Here is a 21,764-nt window from a genome sequence, read left to right on the forward strand (position 1 = left end):
CACGCGAGGAGCAGGCGAAGGGCGGGGGGGCGGCGGGCGGACTACAAGTCCCGGCGTGCCCCGCGCGCGCGCCGCGGCCGCCCTTCCTCAGCGGCCGGTGCCTGAGGCGTGAGGGGAGGTGAGCGGGGAGCGGGCGGCGGGCGGGGGCCGTGGCGCTGAGCCCCCCGTTGCTGTGGCGCTGCCGTTGCCGTTGCAGATGAGCCGGCCGCGGGCGGACGAGGAGGAGTACTGGCACAGCTCCAAGTGCCGGGCCTTCACCTTCGACGACGAGGACGACGAGCTGTGCCAGGTAGGGGCCGGCTGCCCCGCGGGGCCCTCCCCCGGGGCTCCCCGGTGAGGCGGCCTGAGGCGAGCCCCCCGTGTCTGTCCGCAGCTGAAGGAGTCCAAGCGGGCGGTGAACAGCCTGCGGGACATCGTCGACGATGAGGAGGACGAGCTGGAGAAGGTCAGCTGGAGCGGGGAGCCCGTGGGAAGTGAGTGCAGGCCCCGGGGTCTCCCGAGGCCCCCTCCCACCCCTGCGGGTCTGTGCCCCCGCTGCTGGCTGCCCTGCCTCGGAGCTCATCGCCCGCAGGAAGCGTGGCACCTGCGAGCCAGCGAACATTTTACATGGGGATCACCCACTGAGCCCCTTCCTGGCCTGTGCTGCAGCTCCTCCCAGCAGTCCGTCCTTTGCCTTTTCCCATCCAGTGTCTCTGCCCATCAGCTATTTTGTTGTACTGCCCTGTCCTAAAGCATGTGAAAAAATGCATGAAAAAGGGAAACCCGTGTCTTGAACAAACAGAAGAGAGAGGAATGCATGTGAACATTGACAGCTGTTTTGTCAGTGCAGGGAGGAAACCTGTCTTAGTTCCCCATTGTCCAGGGAGGTCTGCTCTTATTTGTCTGTTATCTGAGGCAAGACAGGGATTCTCTGTCTTGGCTGCGTACCTGTAGAGCATGGATGATGCTTTACGTCATAACAGACACCCAAATGTTGAGTAGCATATGCTTTTCTTTTTAATACAAGCTATAACAAGCTGTATAGCATTGCTGAAATGCAACCATTTCCAGAGGGCAGTAAGCAGCTGTTTGACAAGTACTGTTACATGAAACTGGGATTCTGCACAGTGCATCCAGTTAGCACCAGGTGTCAGACTTAACCAGGACAGTTAGTGCAGAACTGACCGATTCACCCTTGATAATATTCCTACCCTGCCGTAAGAACTTTGTTTACAGGGTGGTTTCTCTTTCCCTGTTCTGAATACCCTCTGTCTGTGCACAGGCATCTCCTGGTCAATCAAAGAGACCGCCTCCAGCAGCTCTACCTCCCTGGAGGGCCGAGACTCCAGCCTACAAAAGGGCTCTTCCTCCAATGCCGCTTTACCCAAGCAAGTTTCCTCCTACTCCCTAAGCAGCCTATTCAAAGGTGAGGTTCCTCATACACAGTACAGGCAAATGTTTTTTCCCACAAGAATATCAAGGGGAAATCAAGTTACCTTATGTAAATCACTAGTAAGAGTATTACAAAACAGGGAAGCTCCAGTCCCTCTTCACTGTGAGGGTGCATCTGTCACCGGTCAGAAACTGGTGATTGCGCCTGCCTCGTGCAGAAGACAGGCAGCTCTCCCATAGTGGGAGGTGGCTTTGGGGATTTTGGCTTCTGATAAGCTAGGCTCCACAGAATAGCAAGGTAGAGCACAGCACTTCACAATCTGTTTGCACAGTGGAAAAGAGCAGGCTGCAAAAGGACTGGTTTGATCCATGCAGGCCTCACCTGACCCTCATTGGCTCACTGCTGCTGGTAGCAGTGTGCAACATGGGATAGTGTGCAGCACGGTTTGTGATGGCACAGGCTATTTCAAAGCCTCAGGCTGCAAGCAGGTGAGCCCCAGCTATGCCAGTGTGGCACGTATCTCTGCAGAGTGGCCTGTTCTGCACTCGCATGGCTGCAGCTCACCGGACTGCAGTCTCGACCCGTGTTCCCTCTGCAAGAGATGTTACCAGAGCAGAGACACTCTTTCATGAGTTTTGTTTTGATTGCAGGACGAAACAAACTTCCCAGTTTACAGTCCCTTTCGGATGGTAAGTTCAGAACCCCTGCGTCATTTTGGGATGGGTGTAGGTTTGCATAAACCACAGCATTTCCAAAAAAAGGTGGTGTCATCTCTGTGGTATCACAGAAATGGGTTGTCTGAAAGTTGTTCAGCAAAGCAGCAAAAGGGTTGGCGTGATGATTTGAGGGAATCCGTTTATGTACAACTGATGACTGTTGGGTTTAAAGCAACTTTGTATAGCCATTTGATGCTTGCATTTGGGTCTTCTGACACAGAAACCAAGGACAGGGCAGTTTTGGAAGTAGGTATGAGTCAGGATTTTGTTGTGCTCCTCAGTTTTGTCCTTCCCTTTCAGCCCTCTCAGACACAGGAGTTAAAAACTATGCCCCAGAGCTGCGCAGACCAAAAGCTGAGTACAAGGTGAGCAGCCCGTGTTTGTAGTGCTGAGATGAGAGCTTTTTGTGCTCCGAAGGTTTTATGGGAATTGATTAATGGCTCTTTCAGACAGCAGAGGGCAATGCAGTGATTAGGACAGGGAGCTGCAAAATGCAGACCCAGTGCTGATTTAGGTGTTCTCTGCCCTTACCCAGAAATAGGGAGCTTTGCTGAGGGTATTGGTTATTCCTTCCCCTGCTGAAGGCCCAGCAGTCTCTGTGAAAAGGATTTCTAAATAGCGCTTTGCCAGTAAACTGCTTTCATGTTTGGTCAGATGAACTGTGTGCTCATTAAAAGAAACCTAAAAGTTTCTAAACTTCTTGTTCGTGAATCCCTGGGACAGGGAGGGCACAGACATGGGGCACCAGCTGGCAGGAGCATTCTTCTCCCATAGAGGCAGTGCTAGGTGCTGCAGAATCCAGGAGTTCTGGGGACTGGGTGAATTCCTCTTGTCCCAGCCCAGCAGGTGTGAGGCTGTGCTTCCCTGTCCACAGGTCCGGACTGTGACAAGGCTGAGCACACATCCCCAACAGCTGCAGACGTGCACAGTGCTAGCACAGCTGGCCACACAGATGAACACAGACAGAAACCGGTGCCTTTACCAGCAGACATAGACACACAGCGTTCAAGCCAGACGCTGAGCCTCCTTTCTATCTGACCAATATTGAATTCTACCAGTGGAGTATAAAAGCACTCTGTGAGCCTTTCCAGTAGCTCTCTGTGCCCTTATGCTTGTAACATCTGACCTGCAGTTATATATTGACTTGAGACACTCGTGTGCAGTGGTTCCCTAGTAGGGAGGAACTGGATCAGCTTTTTTTATTTTCCCCTTTTATATTTGGGTTTTCAGTAATTTGTTGTTCTCTTGAGTTCCTCTTTCTTTCTCTTGTGGCAGGACTACAGCAGTGATTGGAGCCCCAAAGATACAGTCAGGCGAATGCAGAGGGGCAAGGTAAGAATATTCCTCTTTCATCTGCTTTCAAGAGAAGGATGGGGGGTGCTCCCAAACTGCTTTGTGTTTCTCCATGCTTCTGGCTGTTCCATGAGCAGGAAAGGGATCCGTGTTGCTTGCAGCATCTGGCAGGGATGGTGCTGTGCCTGTCTGTTGCTTTGCCAGGTGGCAGCGCAGAGATCACTGTAGCTCAGGAGCAGCAGAAGACCTGGAGGGTTTTGTTGGGTTATTAACTGAGTCTGCTCAGCTTTGACAGGAGGTACCTGCACTGCTGCACCCCTCTCTACCCTTTCATCTCCATGGGGCTCTGTTTATGGAAGATATCCAAGGCTGGGGGGCTTTATTTCATTGCTTAGTTGGTGGCAAACAGAGGGATGAAGATGGAATCTTAGTGTCAGCTGCCTCAGTTCGCAGTGAGTGCCCAGGAGCTGTGTGCAGCCCTTAAGAGCTGCCTTTGAAGCTGCCTGTCCTTAATAGCTGCCGTGCTGAGGCATGCTGGACAGAGGGCAGGTGGACCAAAGGCTGAGAGAGGCCACAATTACAGGGTAAAGAAGGGGGGAAGAGTCGTGCAGTTCTACTTTTCCATTCTCCTCCGTGGGAAGAACACTATGGAGTTCCCTCCTCCTGTCAGGACTGGTGGTTTGTGGCATGCAGGGAAGTTTGGCCTTGTCTTTGTGCTAAATGTATGGTGTCTGCTGTGCTAACCCAGGCAGTAACGAGGGCTAACTCCACAGCCTCAGCTGACAGCTTCCCAGGGATCGCACAGCACATGGCTTCAGCTGAATGGGAAGTCCTCCAGCGGTTGGTGGGGCAGTGAGTTGTGGTACTGAAGGGCTCATGTGGAAAGACTGGGTAACGCCTTAGGGCTTGGTTCAGTATGGGGACTTGCCTGATGTCTCGTATGCCTGCTTGTACCTCTTCTTTCTCCAGGTGTGCTCTCTAGAGAGATTTCGCTCCCTGCAGGACAAGCTGGTGCTCCTGGATGAAGCTGTGGCAGGGCACGATGGGAATGTCATTACAGCCGTGAGTCCTGCTGGGGCCGTACAGGGCTGGGATCCCCTGGGTGACCCCACAAAGGGTGCTTGTGTGAACAGTCAGTTGGCCTCCTCATCTTGCAGGATGGGGTTTCTTTAGCTCAAGTGAAGAAGTTACGGAAAATTGTCAAAGCTTAAGGCTGGAAAGTTCCATATTCCTGCTGGCGTTCCTGCCAGCCTGCAGAATTTATCAGGTAATAACAAGGAACCTGATCCTTCAGCCCTCAAAGGTCTCCTTGCAGCAACTCCTTAAAGGCCAAGGTTTAATATGCTCCCTGCAGCACAGAAGATTTGAGACTTCTCTATTTTTTCTGGTTTCCACGGCATCAGGCAGCAGGTGGAGCTGTGTCAAAGCTTCCCCCATCCAGGTCTTTTAAGTCCTTGGATGCTTCAGGGAAAGGTTTTTCTTTGTCTCTCTAAGCTAAGCTTCAGAGAAGCCAGGCAGCTGCGGCCCTGGCTCACTGCTTGCCCTGTGTCCGGTGGGTTGCAGAATTCAGCTGAGCACTGTAAGAGCTGTGCCTTCAGACACCCTTACAAAAGTTTCCCCAGGCCTTGGCCAACCTTGACAGTTTGCTGTCTCTCTGTCTTAATTCTGGTGAAGACTGGTACGTTCAGCTGAGAGCTGCCTCTCTGTGCTCACAGGTCCTGATATTCCTGAAACGGACGCTAAGGAGAGGTGAGTGTGACTGGGGCGAGGGTTTCTGTAGCGTGTTTCAGTTAAGGACAGAGAGGCTAGTTCTTTACCAGCTGCAAGTCACAGGGAGACAGCAGCCAAAAGTATTGCTGCTTTACTGAGCGTGAAATATTCTTGCAGTGGGTGTAATGTGGGAGGGGGGTGGTGGTGCCCATCAGGGTCCCAGAGAGGAGCTTTAAATGCTGGTAGGTGGTGGTGGTGAAGGGGTAAATCAGAATGAATCCGCAGGAGTGGCATTCTGCTGGGAATTCACCCAGCAGCCTAGTGAACGTGTCTCTTCTTCTGTGTTGTAGCCCCTGGAGACTAGGCTTTGAGGTGGGGTAAGGTTGCTGAATCCTGCTAATTGCTTGCAGCTCCGTGCACCGTGCTGAGCCCCCTCTGGCTTGGTTGTGCTAACTTGCTTTGCTCACACGTGCACATCCCTCTCTCCTGTAGAAATCTTGTTTCGGGAGCTGGAGGTGCGGCAGGTGGCCTTGTGCCACCTGATCCATTTCCTCAAGGAGACCGGTGAGCAGAAGATGCTTCTGGATCTGCTCAGGTGAGGCTTTGCCCAGCCACGTGGCAGATCTGAGCACACTGCTAGGTATCTGCCTCCATTTAATCCTTGCTTAATCCCTTTTGCAGGTTCCTAGACAGGACTGAGGAAGTTGCTGTGAGTATTTCCAGGAGCAGAAGCTCCCTTTGCTTGGTGAAGAGGGTGCACTGAGCATGAAAAGGGCAGGGAGAGGTGGCTGCAGGGTGTCTGGTTGTCAGGCGAGAGCTTTGCATCCCTGTTGTGCCCCCTGGAGTCCTGTACATCCTAAATTCATGAGACAGACTGTGCTTCTTTTCCCTCTCCCTCCAGCTCTCTCAGTATCGGGAGCATTTGAACATCCAGGATGTAGAAAAGAAGAGGGAATTTCTGAAAGGATGCATTGGGTAAGGAAAAACGGAAGAGTGTGGGAGGGGAATGTGTGCTCCACAGAAGCTGGTAATAAAGAAAATGAGACCCCTGTCCAAGTACTGCAGCTTAAATAGTTCCAAAGCCGATGCTGGCTTTGCCTCAGTGGCAGTGGGGTATTGTGGACATAACATAGAAGAATTTGTCTTGATCACTAGTCCAGCATCTTTTGCTACTTACCTGGGGGCAGAAATGCTTTGTGGGCCTTCTGATCGGGTTGTGAAGGGTGAAGGCTTGGGTGCCTGAGCACTTAAAGAAATTGGTAACATCAGCTTTAGGTTTTTCTGTAAGGGATGCCACATAGTTTTTTTCTTCTGTGGAGCCTGTCTGGGAGAAAGGCAGCTGGAGAGGGCAGTGAGTGCAGGGTTGATGGGGCAAGAGCTGGAGTACCTACTGTCAGGCTGGGAAGAGTAGGGGGTGTTCCCCACATCCCTGTATGTGGAGAGCACATTCAGCAGAGAAAAACATCCTTCCAAGTGTGCTATGTTAAGAGCTGCTGACTGTTTTCTTCCTGCGTGTCTGGCCAGGCTGCCATTTTCACCTGAGGATATCTCCCACATCCAAGACCATTACACGCTGCTGGAGAGACAGATCATAATCGAGGTATGAACTTTTTCTTTTGCTGGTCAGGAGGTGACCGCAACTATCTGAGATCCCTATCTGTCCCTGACTCACACCACACTGCATCTAAACAGCCTGCCTGGCTGGTGCAGTTTAACTGCTCTGCAAGCTGCCGTGCCAGACCCAGACCCACGTGTGAAATAGCAGACGTCAGACTGCGTGGTGTGCTGAGGCTGTGCTTGGGCTTTGCTATCACAACCCTCTGCCCAGACCTAAACCCCATAACTGGGTCAGGCAGCTGCCCTGACTCGTGTTCACCCTCTCTGTCTGTTTCCTCAGGCCAACGATCGGCGCTTGGAGACCGCTGGGCAGTCGGAGATATTTCAGAAATACCCTCGCAAGGCCTCAATTCTCAACATGCCACTAGTGACCACTCTCTTCTATTCCTGTTTCTACCACTACACGGAGGCCGAGGTGAGGATGGTGTGGTAGAGGACCAAGGTTACATCTCATCCCCGTAGCCCTCAGTATGTGAGGTGTTTAAGCTGGGCATGTTAAGGAAAGAAGGGGGGGAGGTCATATTTCATTTGTAAGAGAGACCAGAGAAATGAAGCTACCTCAGCCATCTGGGACCAGGTTGGAGATTTCTTTTTTGCTCTAAGAAAGGACATTCAACCTGGGGTGACCTATCACAGTGTTGCTTCCTAAAAGAAATCACTGTCTTGTGCTGCCCCCAAGCAGACAGAATTAGTCCTTAATCCCACGAGGCTGAGGTGTATGGTTCTGGTCTCTGAAGTGCTGCAGGTGCAACAGCTTGAGAGAATGTAGGGAAAACCAAACCAGAGACCTAATGGAGTAGGTTGGTTGCTCTCTTCTGTCAGTTTTTCCTTTGTCACTGTAATGAGCAAAAAGCTCATAGAGACTTTGATAGCAGGGAGATTCATCATGTACAAGGCAAATGCCTTACAATGAAAGGTGTTTGAACCTCTATCTTGGCCTTCTCTGAGTTTGCACTGACTGTCTGCTCTCTCTAGGGAACATTCAGCAGCCCGACCAATCTGAAGAAAACATTTAAGGTATGTGAGCTTCCTGCAGTGTGGCAGCACCAGCTGAAAACGTGGGCAACTGAATTGTGTTTAGCAAGGGGGCTGGACAGGAGTTTGAGAGGCTCAGCATGGACACAGGGGTTTGGGAGAAGCACTGCATTCTCCTTGGGCAGGCCCATTGTGGAAGCTCAGAAATGCAAGTGGGAGTCATGTGGAGGCTTCCACTGTCCCACTGAGCAGGGGCCAATGCATCCTGGCTGCAACAGCACTTGCAAATCCCCATCTCCTGCTCTCTGCAGTGCTGACCATGGTGTCAGGCAGTATCTCACTTCCTTGCCCGGCTGTTTTTGTGGTTTCTGACAAGGCTGGGGGCAGGTGCCCTTCCTCTCCATCCCATGCAGGCCTTCTGAGCAGTGCTAGTGCTCTGACTGCAGCTCTCTGCCTTGCAGATTCCTGATAAGCAATATGTGCTGACTGCCCTGGCTGCCCGTGCCAAGCTGCGAGCCTGGGAGGATGTGGATGCCCTCTTTACCACCAAGGTGAGTTGGGGAAAGCCTTGCTGGGAATTCAGTTCCAAGTGCTGATATCTCCTCCTGATAGCTGGCTTGTTCCGGAGTTACCAGACAGACTGGTTTCATTTCAGCAGGGCCCAGCAGGGTGTTACAATATATTCCTCCTCTCCCTGAGCTCTGCTGGGCCTGGACTGCCTGCAGCAGCTGCGCCAGAGTCGCAGGCTGCCCTTGTGCCCCTTTACCAAATGGTTCACAGCCAACCTGAGCCCAGCCCCTGGATGAAGGGCTCTGCCAGCGGTGCGTGTGGTGGCTGGTGGGGTGCGTTGCTGGCAGCTGGACAGATGTTATTTCTTCCTTCTCCAGGGGAGAACCAGTTTCTTCCTCTTGCAGTGGCTGGAGGGACTGCCCGTTAGGTTTAACAAAAGGTTTGGCTGTCGTTTCAGAACTGGCTGGGCTACACCAAGAAGAAGGCACCTATCGGCTTCCACCGGGTGGTGGAGATCTTGCAGAGGAACAACGCGCCTGTCCAGGTGAGCAAGGATCTGCCTGTGTCCTCTTGGTCTTCACTGGGATTTGAGGCATGATTGATTCCCCAGATGAGCTGCGTGCAGAGCAAGCTCTCCACAGTGCACTGCCAGCTTTGTTTGCTACGGTTACTTTCTATATGCTTCATCTATCTGGCAAAGGCTGACCTCATCCCTAGAAATGAGGTAGCACAGCACTTGGAGCTTTGTGAGCAAAGTTTTACTGCCCTTGGAGTCCTTAGCAAACTCGTCCCGGCCACTTGTTGCCTTAGGATGGATGGAGCCAAGTCTGTGTGACCAGTGACCTTGAAAGAATTTGTGGCTGGAGTGAAAGAATGGTGCAGGAAGTACCTGCAGAAGGGAGCTGACACACTCTTCCTTCCCTTGCAGGTGCTGCAGGAATACGTGCGCTTGGTAGAGGATGTGGAGACACGGTTGAACCTTGCCACAAAATACAAGTGCCACGATGTTGTCATAGATGTGAGTCCTTGCTGTGTGTGCGCAGAGAGGGGACAGGAGCCTGCTCTTTCTCCCCAGCTTTCCCATGCAATTTGTTGCTGTGTGCCTGGTGGGGTTTGCTTATTCCTGAGTCTTGGGAAAACTTCCAACTGTGGAAGTGTCCCCTTCGCTCAGATGTGTGCTGGTTTTGCTGTTTATCTAGACGTACAGGGATCTAAAGGATCGCATCCAGCTGATGGCATATAAATGCAAGGTGGAGAGAGGCTCTGCAGAGGAAGAGAAGATAAACAGCATACTCAACAACACGGTAAGAAACACCTGCTTCTTGGTGCAGAAACTCTTATCAGAGATGGCTCTTGGTTAGGTGTGCAGAAAGGGCATGGCTCTCCTACATTCTTTTCTCCCTCCTGGGAAGCTACTGTCATGTTTGGGGTTACATTCAGTGTAGGAATGTAGGAATGAAGGGTGAAGCTGATAGAAGTAGCACATCTGCGGTCAGCACTGATGTTAGTCGTGCTTTCTCTCTTTTAGCAAATCCGATGGAAGAACTGAGCACCTGCAAGCAGCCTGCTTGGACGTTGCCTTGCCAGCGAGAGAGGGAACTGCAAAACCTGGTCCAGCGCCAACAGAGCAACTCTGTTACTCCTCATTGCATGATCAGTGTTCGTCAGTGACAGTGGGTGCCTGCGGCTCGTGGGACAGAAGCGTTGAGGCTGGTTGAAGGCAGCGGCTCTGATGCAGCCAGTGAAACCACGGAACTGATCCACCAGGGCTGATTCCTTTCGGAATCTGATTCTCTTTGACCTGGCTGTAAGCCGGGCATGGCTTTTGTTTACAGAGGGAAGTTGCTGGGCAAGGCAAGGGTACGTTTCCTCTGTGTGGTGTCTGAGTTTATAACTAGCAAGAGGAAGAGGTCAGCCACGCTCATGGGTCTCCAGCAGGCAGTGCTGACCAGTCCCTGTAACATTCAAGCTGGCTTCGGCATCACCAGTCATGGCTGTGGAGAGAGTAAAGCCAACTGGGCTGTGTTCTCCCTGCGTCAGAGTGGGATGGGGGAAAGGGCCAGCTGCACCTTAAAGTCCATTTCTTCGTTTTGTTGTGGCTCACCCTACGAAAAGAAGCGTTTTATGAACTCCTGCAGAGAGGCAGGGCAGCAGCCTCTGCCTGTATCCCCATGCTGGCACTCTGCAGCTCTCAGCAGATACCTTAGTAAGGGGAAGAGCGAGCACGTTGTGCGGAGCTGGTCAGAACCCTGCTGGGTTGGATGGAGAGCCAGGAGCGACCCTTCTCAGTCAGCACAACCCTGCTGGCCCCAGCAATTTTTTTTTCTCAGAGTGTTACGCCAGAAAGGATTGAATTGCACTTTCTCAGAAAAACAACTCCTCAGGCAACTGCTGGCTCCATCCTTCCAGACTTCACTTCCATTCCTGAAATAAAGCTGTCTCTTTCTCCTTGGGCTGTTTATTTCCTTCCTGCATTGAGCACTTTGCCACTCTGTGCAGGTCCTGAGTAATTTCTCACACCTTCTGCAAAGTGAGTATGCAGGGTCCTGAAAAGCACATTGAGTGTCACTGGGAAGAGGCTTTGCTTGCAGCACTACCTTATTTCACACCTTCCAAGCCATCAGCACACATGAATTCATTTGAATGTTGCAGGAGCTCTGCTGCCCTGTGGGTCATTGCAGAGAGTTGAAGGTTATGTGCAGCAGTGCACCAGTTTGAGGGCAAGTTTGGGATCCAGGATCCTGATTGCACTGTGCACTGTGATCTCAGTTTCTGTGGTCACTGCTGGTTTACTTTATTTTTCCCACAGAATCATAGGACTGATTAGGTTGGAAGGGACTTGATCATCTCATCCAGTCCCCCTGCTCAACCGGGGTCACCTACAGCAGGGGACCAGGACTGTCTCCAGTTGGGTTTTCAGTATCTCCACAGCTGAAGCCTCCCCAGCCTGTCTGGGCAACTTTTTCTGTATTTGACCACCCCCCTGTTTAACAACAACAACAACAAAAAAAAAAAACTGTTTTCTTGTGTTCAGAGTGTTTTCATGTGTTCAGACGGGATCTCAAATCTCCCGATTTGTGCCCGCTGCCTCTCATCCTGTCCCTGGGCACTGCTACCACGAATAGTCTGCCTGTTTTCCTTCCCTCCCATCAGGTATCTATACGCATTGATCAAACTTCCCCTGAGCCTTCTCTCCAGAGCGAGCAGTCCCAGTTCTCGGCCTGTCATACAAAAAATGCTCCAGTCCCTCAGCCACCTGAGCAGCCCTTTGCTGGGCTCTCCAGTATGTCCACATCCGTGCTGAAGAGCCCAGAATGAGGCAGCACCCTGGGTGTAGAGGAGGGATCGCCTCCCATGGCCCGCTTCCTAATGCAGCCCAGGTGCTGCTGGCTGGGGTGAGGTTTGCTGCTGGGCTCACCATGTGCCCCAGGCCAGGACGGTGCTTGGTTGTGGGATTTCTGAGTGGAGCTGCTGGGCTCTGGAAGAGGCGATGCTCCTGGCTCCTTGTAGGAAGGGGTGAGTGCCCCGAGGCAGCCGGTAACCGGGCACTCGCCATGGCAGCGGGGACACAAACCAGGACAGACCCTGAGCAGGTAGATCCTTGGCAAGCTGCAGGTGAGGGATGGTGCAGGTCAGGACCCCAACCACATGTGGTGTGGCAGGCATGGGGCGGCTTTGTCCCTGGCTCAGGCTTGGCTGAGGGAGTTTCCATCCTAGTGAGGCCTCTTACCCCATGGGAGCCGTATGGCTGAAAGCCTTCGGTGTCTCTGCATCTCTAGTGCGGGTTTGTGGTACTCTGAGTGGTGCTGCAGGCTCCCTGGCACGAGGCAATGGGTACAAACTGGTTTTCAGAGCTGCTCATAGCCACTCTGGTGTGACAACTGCCTCATGCCCCCAAAAGCATCCCTGTGGCTCTCTTCAAGCACTGCTGCAGCTACCAGGCAGGGCTCCCGCACCTGCATGCTGCTGCTGAGCTGCAGCCATTGGGGACATAAGAGATGTCTGCAAGGAGAAGCCCCGAGAAGAGCCGGGGTCTGTGTGTTGCCTCTACCTCCTCTCTAGCAGGTACCGGGACGGGCTGCAGCGCTGTGTGGCTGGAGGCTGTGCCCCTCTTCTGAATCCTTGCTGCTGATGCTCATCCTGGGCTAAGATGTGCGACATTGCAGAGCCCTTCGCGTCCTTCCAGGCTGATGAAGCCGTGGAAGGCGAGGAGGGGTGGCTGTACCTGACAAGGCGCCGCAAGGGGCTGGCAGTGAACGCGTGTGCCCACGCCCTCTTCTTCTGCAGGCTTCTCCAGGCCCTCAGGTAAGGCGAGGTGAGCTCCCACTGCTGGCAAAGCGTGCTGCTCTGGTGTCATGTCGGGGGGACCTCACAGCACCAAGCTCTTCCCAAAGTGCTGCATCGTTACAGAGCTAAAGCGTGACGCAGGCACATCACCGGTTGGGCTGGTGCAGGTCCAGATAGCACCAACGTGTCCCTGGGAGCCTCTGCCTCTCTGGTAGCCCTGCTGAGGACCATGGCATGGGACCTTTCCCGGAGGGCAGGGCTGCAGGTGGTCTGGGCAAACGTGGCTCCCGCTGGGCTGACGGCAGCTCCTCTGCTTCCCCAGACCAAATGGGACCGGGGAGGCCTTGCCGATGTCCCTGGTGGGCAGCCGCGGCCTGAAGGTCGGCATTATCGGCGGGGGCCACCTCGGGAAGCAGCTGGCCCGAGTGCTGCTGGCGCTGGGCCAGGCTCCGCGCCCCTCTGTCCGCATCTCCACCCGGCGCCCTGAGAGCCTGGGTAAGTGCTCCCCAGCCGGGGCCTGGCAGTGGGACTCAGTGTAAAACTCCTCCTCCTAATCGTATCGGGGCAGAGAGGAAGCAGGGGTTATTAAGCGGCTTTTTATAGATGCTGAAAAATAGCCAGATCCCAGGGCTTGGCTCTCTGGCTTTAGATCAGCGTGCATGGGCCAAGCTCTCTGTCTATTCCTGGCCAGCAGGCTGCCTGCAGGAGCAGTGATGGCAGCCAGCCACCCCCTGTGCCATTTGGGGCGGGCAGCCAGCCTGTGAGGGGTGATTGTGCATCACCCACGTGTGGGTGCTTCTTCCCCGTGCTGGCTCCGTGGGCTCTGAGCCCCGTTCACCTCTCTTGCTGCAGCAGACCTGCAGGAGCAGGGCCTTGCCTGCCTCTATGACAATGCGCAGCTGGCGGCCTGGGCAGACGTCCTGTTCCTCTGCTGCCTGCCGTCACACCTGGCATCTGTCTGCTCCGCCGTGCGGACGGCCATCAGGAAACCCTGCGTGGTGTACAGCCTCGTCACCGCGGTCCCTCTGCCCAGGTAAAACGGCCCAGGCCATTTTTGCAGCCCAAAGCTCAAGGGGTGAGCGCAGCGTGTGTGCTCTGGCCCAGCCAGAGCTGCGGGGGAGCACAGCTCTTCCCGTGCCTCACGATTTTGCTGCAGAGCATTGCTGCGAGCCTGGTCGTGGTCAGTCAGTCCCCTAGGCCCCCAGCTGCTGGGTGCATGGGAGCACTTCAGAATCTCAGCTGGTTTTCTAAAGGAAGCTTTAGGCTTTGTGGCTCTGAACTCAGACATGGTCAGGAGGTGTCAAAGCCGCTCCAGCTCAAACACTGCCCTGGTACTGAAACCACGCTCCTGCCAGGGCCTCCTGTTACTGCTGTAGGATAACCATGAGGTAACGCAGTGAAAAACATGCAAGGCAGCAGCCTGCATTTTCCTCAGGCAAAAAAAAGCAAACCCAAGGCGTTTCCTTCCAGTTTGCACATCCCACACAGGACAGCTGCTTCCTCGCTTCTCCCCAGCAGCCAAAGCAGGGCCATGCAGGGCCGAGGGAAGGGGCCAGGGGCTCTGGAGGAGGTGGGCTCTGAGGTATGCTCCTGTTCTGGCACACCCAGTTCTTTGTGTGCATTTGTTTTCAGGTTGAAGCAACTCCTTTGCTACAATGCCATTGTGAGGCCACAGTACCAATGCCCTGGCCAGGAGCCCACGAAGGAGTGGGGGATGAAGGGGACGGTCACAGCAGCGCTGCAAGACCTTGCTGTCGTGCAGGCAACATGCCCCCTCAGCTCACAGGGTAAAACCTCTTGCTTTGTTTAAACTCAATAGCAAAGATTAATTTTAATACCCTCACCTGAAATGATCTTAAATTAGAGGTTTCAAACAAACCAGCTCTGATTGTTAAGGCAATTCTTTGCAGGCCCGTGAGTCGAGAATCTCTTCACACCTGTGTGCATATTGGTCGTTGACATTTGATTTTGTTTGTTGTGCAGGGAAAATCAGAGTCAATGGCAAATGGCTGGTGGGCATTTTCTATGCAGCCCTGAACAGCAGCATGTGGCAGAGCCTGCCTCACCAGAAGGCACTGAAATTGCTCAATGACCTCTGCTTTCCTGCACGCTGCCCCATCTGTGCCGAGCAGAAAGCTTCCTGCCCGCGGTTTGAGCGTGAGAGTTTTGTCAGCAAAAATTTTGCCTCTTCAATGACTCAAGAGGAGTAAGTAAAAGGTTGAATGCCGAGGTGCTGCTTGTCCGGGTTTTCTCTTTGCTCTGAAACGTGCCACATCCCACAGCCAAAGCACGGGGCTGTCTTGTTGGGTTGGAAGGTGCTGAAATGTGTGCTGCTCTCAGGACCACACACCTGCCAGGAAAGATTGCTTTAGATATGTTAGCAATAAAAGACCAGACTATCATCCCTGAGTTATTTTGTCCTGCTCCCTTGTTCCTGTTTGTCTGGTAGTTGGGATTGTCTGAAGCCTCTGGTCAGGACTGGGACACTGGATAAAAAAAAAAAAAAAAAAAAAAAAAAGGAATACCTGGAGAGGACGTTTTTTATGAGTAATGAATGTACATTAGTTCAAGACCAGGTTACTGAGGATGTAAAGTCAGGGGAACACTGAGGGAAAAGGCTTCTACTGCTACAGGATCTCTCTACAGGCGTTACATTTGGTTCTGCTATGTCTGGCACAGTAATGCCTGGAACACCTCAGCTTCACGTCTCGAAGTCTGATTGTTTCTCAAAGACCAGAAAAAAAAAATAGTAGTCAGACACTGAAGAAAGACATTATGTGTTAAGTTATTAGCAAGCTACAATAAAAGATTCTGCTTGTTCTCTCTTCCCAGAACCTTCCCCTGGTTTGACCTGACAGCTGCACAGCTGAGAGAGTCTCCCTTTAGCCAGCTGCTAGACAAGAGTGAATTTCTTCAGAAGCATCTTGCTCTGCTCTACCAGGCATCTTTTGGAGACTGGCCTACAAAGCAGCGTGGGCTGATCAGCACCAAGACATCTCTTACGTCAGCTGTAGTGGAGCCTGGCGTGGTGTTGGCTCACAAAACCTCACTGCCCACAACCGCTTCCAACATTTTCTCAGGAATCCCAGAGGAAACTGCTGACTATGATTCTAAATCCTCATAAGCTATAATGAAGCCCATGGCAGAATGCTTTGCTGAGATCCCAAAGGGATAAATCCCAGATATTGATAACCCTCTTCCATCATTTCTCCTTCCTGGACTCATGCAGTTTTATTTGGAACAGACTGTAAGGACGTTGTATTGCTGGGAAAAAAATAATGCCAAAAAGCTAATAAACCTTTATTTATCCACTGCTCAGTTGTAATACAAGCTATTGATGGAGATCTTCTCTTATAACAGATTACAAACTAGAATTACATTCTTTTCATTCTTTTTCCTCTTTTCTGAAACACCATTTTGCATCAATCTGCAGTTTTGCCAAGCATAAAACCAGCATTTTTACTAACATATCAGCACTGAGGTCTCTTGATTCTCACCTTTGGAGACAAGAACCACCTCTCCATGTACTTGAAGCCTAATCCTGTTTGTGAATAAATTGCTAAGGATGGCTTTGCTGTGAACAAAGGTCATGTTGGACAGCTGTGGAATATGACAATGAGTGCTGCCTCAGACTGGACTGGGGATTGAGAGAAGCAGCACTATTTGTTCTTGAACTCCTTAGAAGATGTTCCAGCCAATAACCTTATTGATGCATTTGCTTTTACAAGTTTTATACAACAGACTGCTTGGTAAACTTTTTTTTTTTTTTTTTTTTTTTTTTTCCTGACTGCCTGAATCTTGCCTTATTTTAATCTTAACTTACTTATCACACAGTCATCTCAGACTATGACCTGATACAGCTTCACTGGTTTCTGTTGCAGTTCCAACGGAAATCTGAATTACAGTTGCTTTGTACTGGCTACAGCTTTGGTCTAAATAATTAATCAGGATTGGGCCATGTCCTTTCCTTTTTTCTTCCCCTTCTCAAGGAAGGCTTTGTGGCCAAACAAAATTGTGATGATTTAGTCAGAAGCACTCTTTCTGTTGAGCCAGGCTTTAATCAACATTTACTCGTACTTCCTTGCTGGTGACAGTACATGTTCCAGATAGGTTGTAAAACTAAAGTCCCCCCACCATTACAGACTCTGTGGTACTTCAGGGAAAAAACATTTAACTAGGTGTTCTGTCTAGATCCACCCAGGACAGATCATTTTTCATTCCCTAACTTCTCTGGTTTACCTTACAGTGTTCTCTCACACTTCCTGCCTTGTGTGGCAGTACTGTTCACTACGATAAACCACTGCCGGGTTCTGTCTCACAGGAAATCACTTCCGTGGTGAGGACAGGGATTGGTTGTCTGTGTTGTAACTAAGCCCCTTCAGATCATTGATGGCAGAAACAGGTAATTAAAACACATCTATGATTGTTGTTTTTTTTCTTTAATCAACAGTAAAACAGAAAGGAAAGACGGTGGTAAATTCATGCCTGATTTATGGGTTCTGCCTCTCTTAGATCCTGGAAGCAAATGAAGGACTGCAGAAAATCCTTGTGGAAAAGAGCCGGTGTAGGGATGTGTTTGTTGTAATCAAACAGCTAAGAGCTGCAATGGGCTGTTGTGTTATGGGGTGAATGTGGAACTGTACCTCCTTACTGCAAGGTAATAAAGGTATATACTGCTGTCCCACCTGGGCTTCTTACAAAGGTGGAACTGCTGTGTGACTCTCATCCTGCCTCTGGGTGTCCTGCGATAAAGGGACAGCGTCTGCCTCTAACCCAGCCTGGGCTTGTTGCGAAGGAGGAACTGTGCTATAGGGCTCCAGGCCTGCTTCTTGGACAAACTGTGAGAAAGTGAGGGCATCTGCTTTCTCTCCCGATCTGGACTTCTGTTCCAGGAAGAGGCCCATGTTGTCTCTGTACGGGAGGGCAATGGATCTGCTGAAGACTGGCTCTTCAATCCCCAGCAGCTCCCTCACATGTCGTGAAATCACCTGAAATACAAGACAAAAATGTCAGGAATTCTCACTTCATAGGGCAATATATCATTCATTGAGCAGAAAAATGAACCGAGTTCCTGAATTTTGGAACATTTTCACTCTTGAATTTGCAACTCAGAAGGGCCACGATCTTGGCGTGACATTGTAAAAGGAGAGCAGACCGCTCATTCTCCAGATTTGCTGTGGGTGATAGCATCAGAGCTGCTCTCTTTAGTGGCACAAATAGCTTGGCTTTCCTGTTTGCACTTGCAGAACAAACAAGTTATGGGTGACTGAGCTGGAGCCTATACTGCCTAATGCAAAAACATTGCTGTTTGCTGAGTTACATTGTCAAAAACAGTCTATACGCAGAAGAAGAGGTGGAAAAACCAATTAACCCAATAAACCCTATTGCTCAAATCATGGGTGAGTGGCTGTAAGAGCCGGCTGGACCTGGCACCCTCAGTGAAGAGACTTGCCGTTATTTTTGAGTCACCTCTGAGAACGTACCCTTCTGATCTGACTGAGGCTTTGACATGCAGTTCTCAAGGTTTTACTCATCTTTCACAGCATTTCCTCAAAACCTTCCCACAGCCTTGGCTTGACACTGAAGAACCTTGTCTGAAATCAAACGAACGCTGGAGTGATATTTTCAGTGGTTTTGATATCATTTTCAATACCAATACAGTGGAATTAAAACCAGCAGTAACTTCACCTGCCCACGCTGAGTAGCTTTCACGAAATGTAATGTGGAGTTCTGTATCAAACTGCCATTTCCCCTAATTTCAAAATGTTTCTGTGTCACTGAACCGATGCTATCATGCTAATTTCTATGGTAACTATCTGGGTTTTGACTATTTACAGCCTTTCATTGATATTTCTTACTGGGAAGCCGGTGTGCCCCTGCACACAGGTTTATGGCCTCACCTTTGCACCTGCCCCAGTCCACCCTTACTGACAGACCCAGGTGGGCCCCAGTTTGCTCAGAGCTCTGTGAACCTGGGTTCCAGCCGAGCAGGGCAGAGTTAGAAAACACAAACAGCAGGGGAGAGCATGGTCTTCAAGAACATCTAGGTTCCATTGAAGTCTGTCGGATGTTCCTAAGACACTTACAAGCTTCAGAAAACATTACTGAAAGAGACTCATCTCCAAGCTTGCTGAATTATGCCAGCTATCACTTATTCTAGCTCTGATTAATTTCTTCAGTTTCCGCAGGAGAAATAACAGGCTTTGCAGTTGATTTCTCTAGCCTGTGGCTTAGTGTTTCTCAGCTGTTAAACAACCGCCATACAAAATCCCTGTATCCCAATGTGAGGGGGAGGATTAAAAAGCATGTAAAATACTCGCCACCTTTGGCAAGTGCCAATGACTGACTACAAAGATTGCGATTGCTTGCACTAGAAATACTCTTGAAAGGTGGCTGTCTGGAAAAAATCACCACTGCGATTTGATGCCTTCGATTCTGACCAACAGGCAAACTGGTGGTGCTAATTAATATTTTGGTGGCATATTCCATTCCAAACAAAGACTGAAGATTGTTCAGCTTAGTGGTGAAACTGCTTTTTGATGCTCTAGAATAAAAAAGCAGTGCTCAGACTCTATTCATTGGAGCATAAAGATTTTTTCTCTCCCAGGTTATTTGAACTTCTACCTTGTGTCCTTTGGGGAAAGCAACTGTAAATCACAATGTGAAACAAACGACTTTGCTCAGTAACTGCAGCCTCCAGTCCCTCTGTGGTTTCCATTACGGAGAAGGAGAAGGAAGAAAATGAAATTTAAGTCAACTTGCTCTGATAAAGAATGGCATTAATGAATCAGTTCTAGCAGAATCAGACTGCTTTCTCAAAGTACTGCGACTTGGTAAATTATCCCTTCTAACTCCTGAAAAAAATGCAATTGGATACCACCTTTCTTTTAAAACCAGGTAACTTCTCCCATCTGTGACCCAGAGTCTTGTCCTTATTCTGTGAAGAGCTTTGCTCTTCCAGGAAACATCTGTAAAGTTTTTGGATCTGTTTTATCAGTTGAACTTTCTATTACATTTTCCCTTTTAGAATTACTTGTGTGGTCAGTTTCAATTTCTCAGCCGATATTGAAAACAGGAACAAAAGACAGGCCTGCAACTCAAGCAAAGTTAGTTTGCAGCTGAAGCAAAACCTCAGTTTTATTCCTGGGCTTGTCTTACTTCCATCACATGATATTTGAATTGGTATTTTTCTCTTTGCTCCTATTTTTGTAGAGCTCTGAGGACCTCCCAGGGATGCTGATGCTCACTGCAGTCACTCTGTTGCAGTCTGAGCTCACATCTCAGGCCAGGTCTCTGTGTTCATGCTCTGTAGGCTCGGAAGGCTCTGACCACCAGGTGTATGCATACCTGCTTTGAACTGAGACTCCTGCTCAAAGCTAGTACCTTCTGATCCCAAATCAGATTTCCTCCTGATCCTTCTGTATTAGCTGCATCTCTGCTAACATCAACAACATAAATCAGCCTAAAGCAGTTTTACTAGGTTTACTTCTATGTTTGTTATTTTAAAGTGCTTTTTGGTACATAAATAGATTTTTTGGTACATAAATAGATTGCTTTGGCCTATGTTACCCTCTGTTTGGATTCAAGGTACAGCCCTTTGACTTTGCAAGAGACCAGACTACAGCTTGATGTCAAAGGGAAGAATGCATTTAAGGGGGAGCATGAGATCAGCACAACCAAACCCACAGCCAACAGTAGATGCGTGTGATTCAGACAGTGGGTCCATCCCTGCACAACTAAAGGCTCTGAAATCTCTCTCTCTCTCAAATCTGTTCAAACAAACCTAAGCTCACACTTCTCTGTTGATGATTACTGCTTTGTAGGGCACATGCTAATTGTTAGATACCTCTGTGCTAGTATTTATCTTCAGCTGTTGTGTTTACTGACTTGAAGGGTGTGGTAACTGTAAGCCACAGCAGTCAAACCACAGATCCCAGGAAAGAGAAAGACAAATTGCTATTAACTTCTCCATTTTACACTCTGTAAAGCACAGGCAACACCTGTGCTGCTTCCACAGTGTAGGCATGTGCAAGACCTCTTTCAACAATCCGCATCTCCTTTGGCTAAAGCCTGCTTTGGGTTAGGTTTGGAGCTGTAATGGGAAGTAAACCAAAACAATAATCACCAAAGCTAGAAGTTTTAGTCGGTCCTTTACTGTTTTGGTGTTAACCTAGACTTCATAACCAGAATCTCTAATATCTTATACCACTACACCTCTGCTGATTTTAATATAATTACACTATTCTGTAGAAAAGCAGTGTGATTTAATGAAGAGTAAACTCCAGGGTGTTTCAAATACTGAGCTGTAATACCTAGGCAATGAGCTGTTCAGGTACGGTTTCTTGCTTCCTATTATCACCCCTAAATGAGGCAATAAAAGATCAAGATCAAAAGATCAACACGCTCCTCTGTCATGGTTCTAGTGAAAACTCAATTAATATAAAAGGATAGAAAAATGTTATATATTTTAGATATGAAATGCTTCTTTTTGAAACTTTTAGGAACCTTTGGAAGGCCAGACTACAGCTAAGAGCTTAACTATTGTTGTTTGTTAAAGAAAGGACTGCTTGAAAGGCAAATTACATGTTTATAAAACAGGGAAGAGGCCAAGATGTTGTGTTCAGCAGGGCATAAAGCAAGGAAGCAATAACGAATTGACCTTCTGCTGCTTGAGAACTGTGCCTCAATTGCAGCACGCTAAAGCCGCCCAGATTTACAGACGCTCTACGAATCAAGTCAGATCAGCAAGCGGAAAACTACTGAGAAGAAACTCTGAGGGAGTTTCTAGGAAAGCCGCGTGCACCCCGCTAGGGGTTTTTGTGGGGTCGGAGGAGGAGTGTAGGCTAACAGCTCGGCCAAGCGCTCCTGAGGGGCTGCTGGCACGCGGTGTCCATGGATTTACACCCGAGGACTCGTGAGCCCCCCGTGAGGCTGAGGGGCCTGGCAGAGCACCCGTCTGAGGCGGCCGGGAAGGGTGTTGCAGCCGGGGCACCTTCATGTGGCCGAAGTCGGTGACGCCCATGGCGGGCAGGCTGCTGCAGGTCACCAGCACGAGGCGGCGGCCGCTGATGCCGTTGGCTCTGAAGCACTCCTGAGGGGGAAGCGGAGCGGGAAGCGGGTCAGCCGCGGGCTCAGCCCTCCCCTCACCGCTCACCCCCTCGCCGCGGGGCCGCGCACCTCGTACTGGGGGAAGCCGAGGCTCGACACCCACTCGGCCACCTCCGTGGCGCCCCAGCGCAGGGCGGGCGGGGCCGCGGGCTCCATGGCGGCCGCCGCGTGCCGCC

At 50.5% G+C, this 21,764-nt stretch overlaps 3 protein-coding genes and 1 long non-coding RNA gene across 4 annotated transcripts; 3 read left to right on the forward strand and 1 right to left on the reverse strand.

The window, feature by feature from the left end:
* The first annotated feature begins 4 nt into the window (after positions 1–4).
* VIPAS39 (VPS33B interacting protein, apical-basolateral polarity regulator, spe-39 homolog) lies at positions 5–10,641 on the forward strand. Its single transcript, XM_084520839.1, has 20 exons — positions 5–118; positions 197–289; positions 374–473; positions 1,262–1,405; positions 2,023–2,061; positions 2,389–2,453; positions 3,364–3,420; positions 4,351–4,443; positions 5,097–5,130; positions 5,584–5,686; positions 5,773–5,800; positions 5,993–6,066; positions 6,616–6,691; positions 6,989–7,123; positions 7,684–7,725; positions 8,145–8,234; positions 8,651–8,737; positions 9,122–9,211; positions 9,393–9,497; positions 9,722–10,641. Exons 2-20 carry the CDS (start codon positions 197–199, stop codon positions 9,740–9,742), a joined length of 1,476 nt encoding a protein of 491 aa, XP_084376965.1. The 5' UTR covers positions 5–118; the 3' UTR covers positions 9,743–10,641.
* Positions 3,539–4,085, forward strand: LOC311437499. The gene is made up of 3 exons (XR_014693524.1): positions 3,539–3,679; positions 3,777–3,833; positions 3,965–4,085. It is a non-coding gene; the product is annotated as an uncharacterized lncRNA (long non-coding RNA).
* A 100-nt stretch (positions 10,642–10,741) lies between the features above and the next one.
* On the forward strand, positions 10,742–17,444 carry NOXRED1 (NADP dependent oxidoreductase domain containing 1). Its single transcript, XM_084520844.1, has 7 exons — positions 10,742–12,498; positions 12,803–12,975; positions 13,333–13,513; positions 14,113–14,267; positions 14,464–14,686; positions 15,313–16,229; positions 16,931–17,444. Exons 1-6 carry the CDS (start codon positions 12,344–12,346, stop codon positions 15,602–15,604), a joined length of 1,179 nt encoding a protein of 392 aa, XP_084376970.1. The 5' UTR covers positions 10,742–12,343; the 3' UTR covers positions 15,605–16,229; positions 16,931–17,444.
* SAMD15 (sterile alpha motif domain containing 15) lies at positions 16,901–21,744 on the reverse strand (the record flags this gene model as incomplete). Its single annotated transcript, XM_084522144.1, has 3 exons — positions 16,901–17,468; positions 21,473–21,571; positions 21,658–21,744. 3 exons carry the CDS (start codon positions 21,742–21,744, stop codon positions 17,175–17,177), a joined length of 480 nt encoding a protein of 159 aa, XP_084378270.1. The 3' UTR covers positions 16,901–17,174.
* Positions 21,745–21,764: the final 20 nt, after the last annotated feature.

The sequence above is a fragment of the Aythya ferina genome (assembly GCF_964211825.1).
Source record: "Aythya ferina genome assembly, chromosome: 5".
Lineage (NCBI taxonomy): Eukaryota > Metazoa > Chordata > Aves > Anseriformes > Anatidae > Aythya > Aythya ferina.

Bases quoted from the DNA above. Each gene is read 5' to 3' on its own strand.
- VIPAS39 (XM_084520839.1), top strand. From the start codon at position 197: ATGAGCCGGCCGCGGGCGGACGAGGAGGAGTACTGGCACAGCTCCAAG. The intron at 290-373 runs GTAGGGGCCGGC...GTCTGTCCGCAG, and splicing joins AGGACGACGAGCTGTGCCAG to CTGAAGGAGTCCAAGCGGGC. The intron at 5,801-5,992 runs GTGAGTATTTCC...CTCTCCCTCCAG, and splicing joins ACAGGACTGAGGAAGTTGCT to CTCTCTCAGTATCGGGAGCA.
- NOXRED1 (XM_084520844.1), top strand. From the start codon at position 12,344: ATGTGCGACATTGCAGAGCCCTTCGCGTCCTTCCAGGCTGATGAAGCC. The intron at 12,499-12,802 runs GTAAGGCGAGGT...CTGCTTCCCCAG, and splicing joins AGGCTTCTCCAGGCCCTCAG to ACCAAATGGGACCGGGGAGG. The intron at 13,514-14,112 runs GTAAAACGGCCC...ATTTGTTTTCAG, and splicing joins ACCGCGGTCCCTCTGCCCAG to GTTGAAGCAACTCCTTTGCT.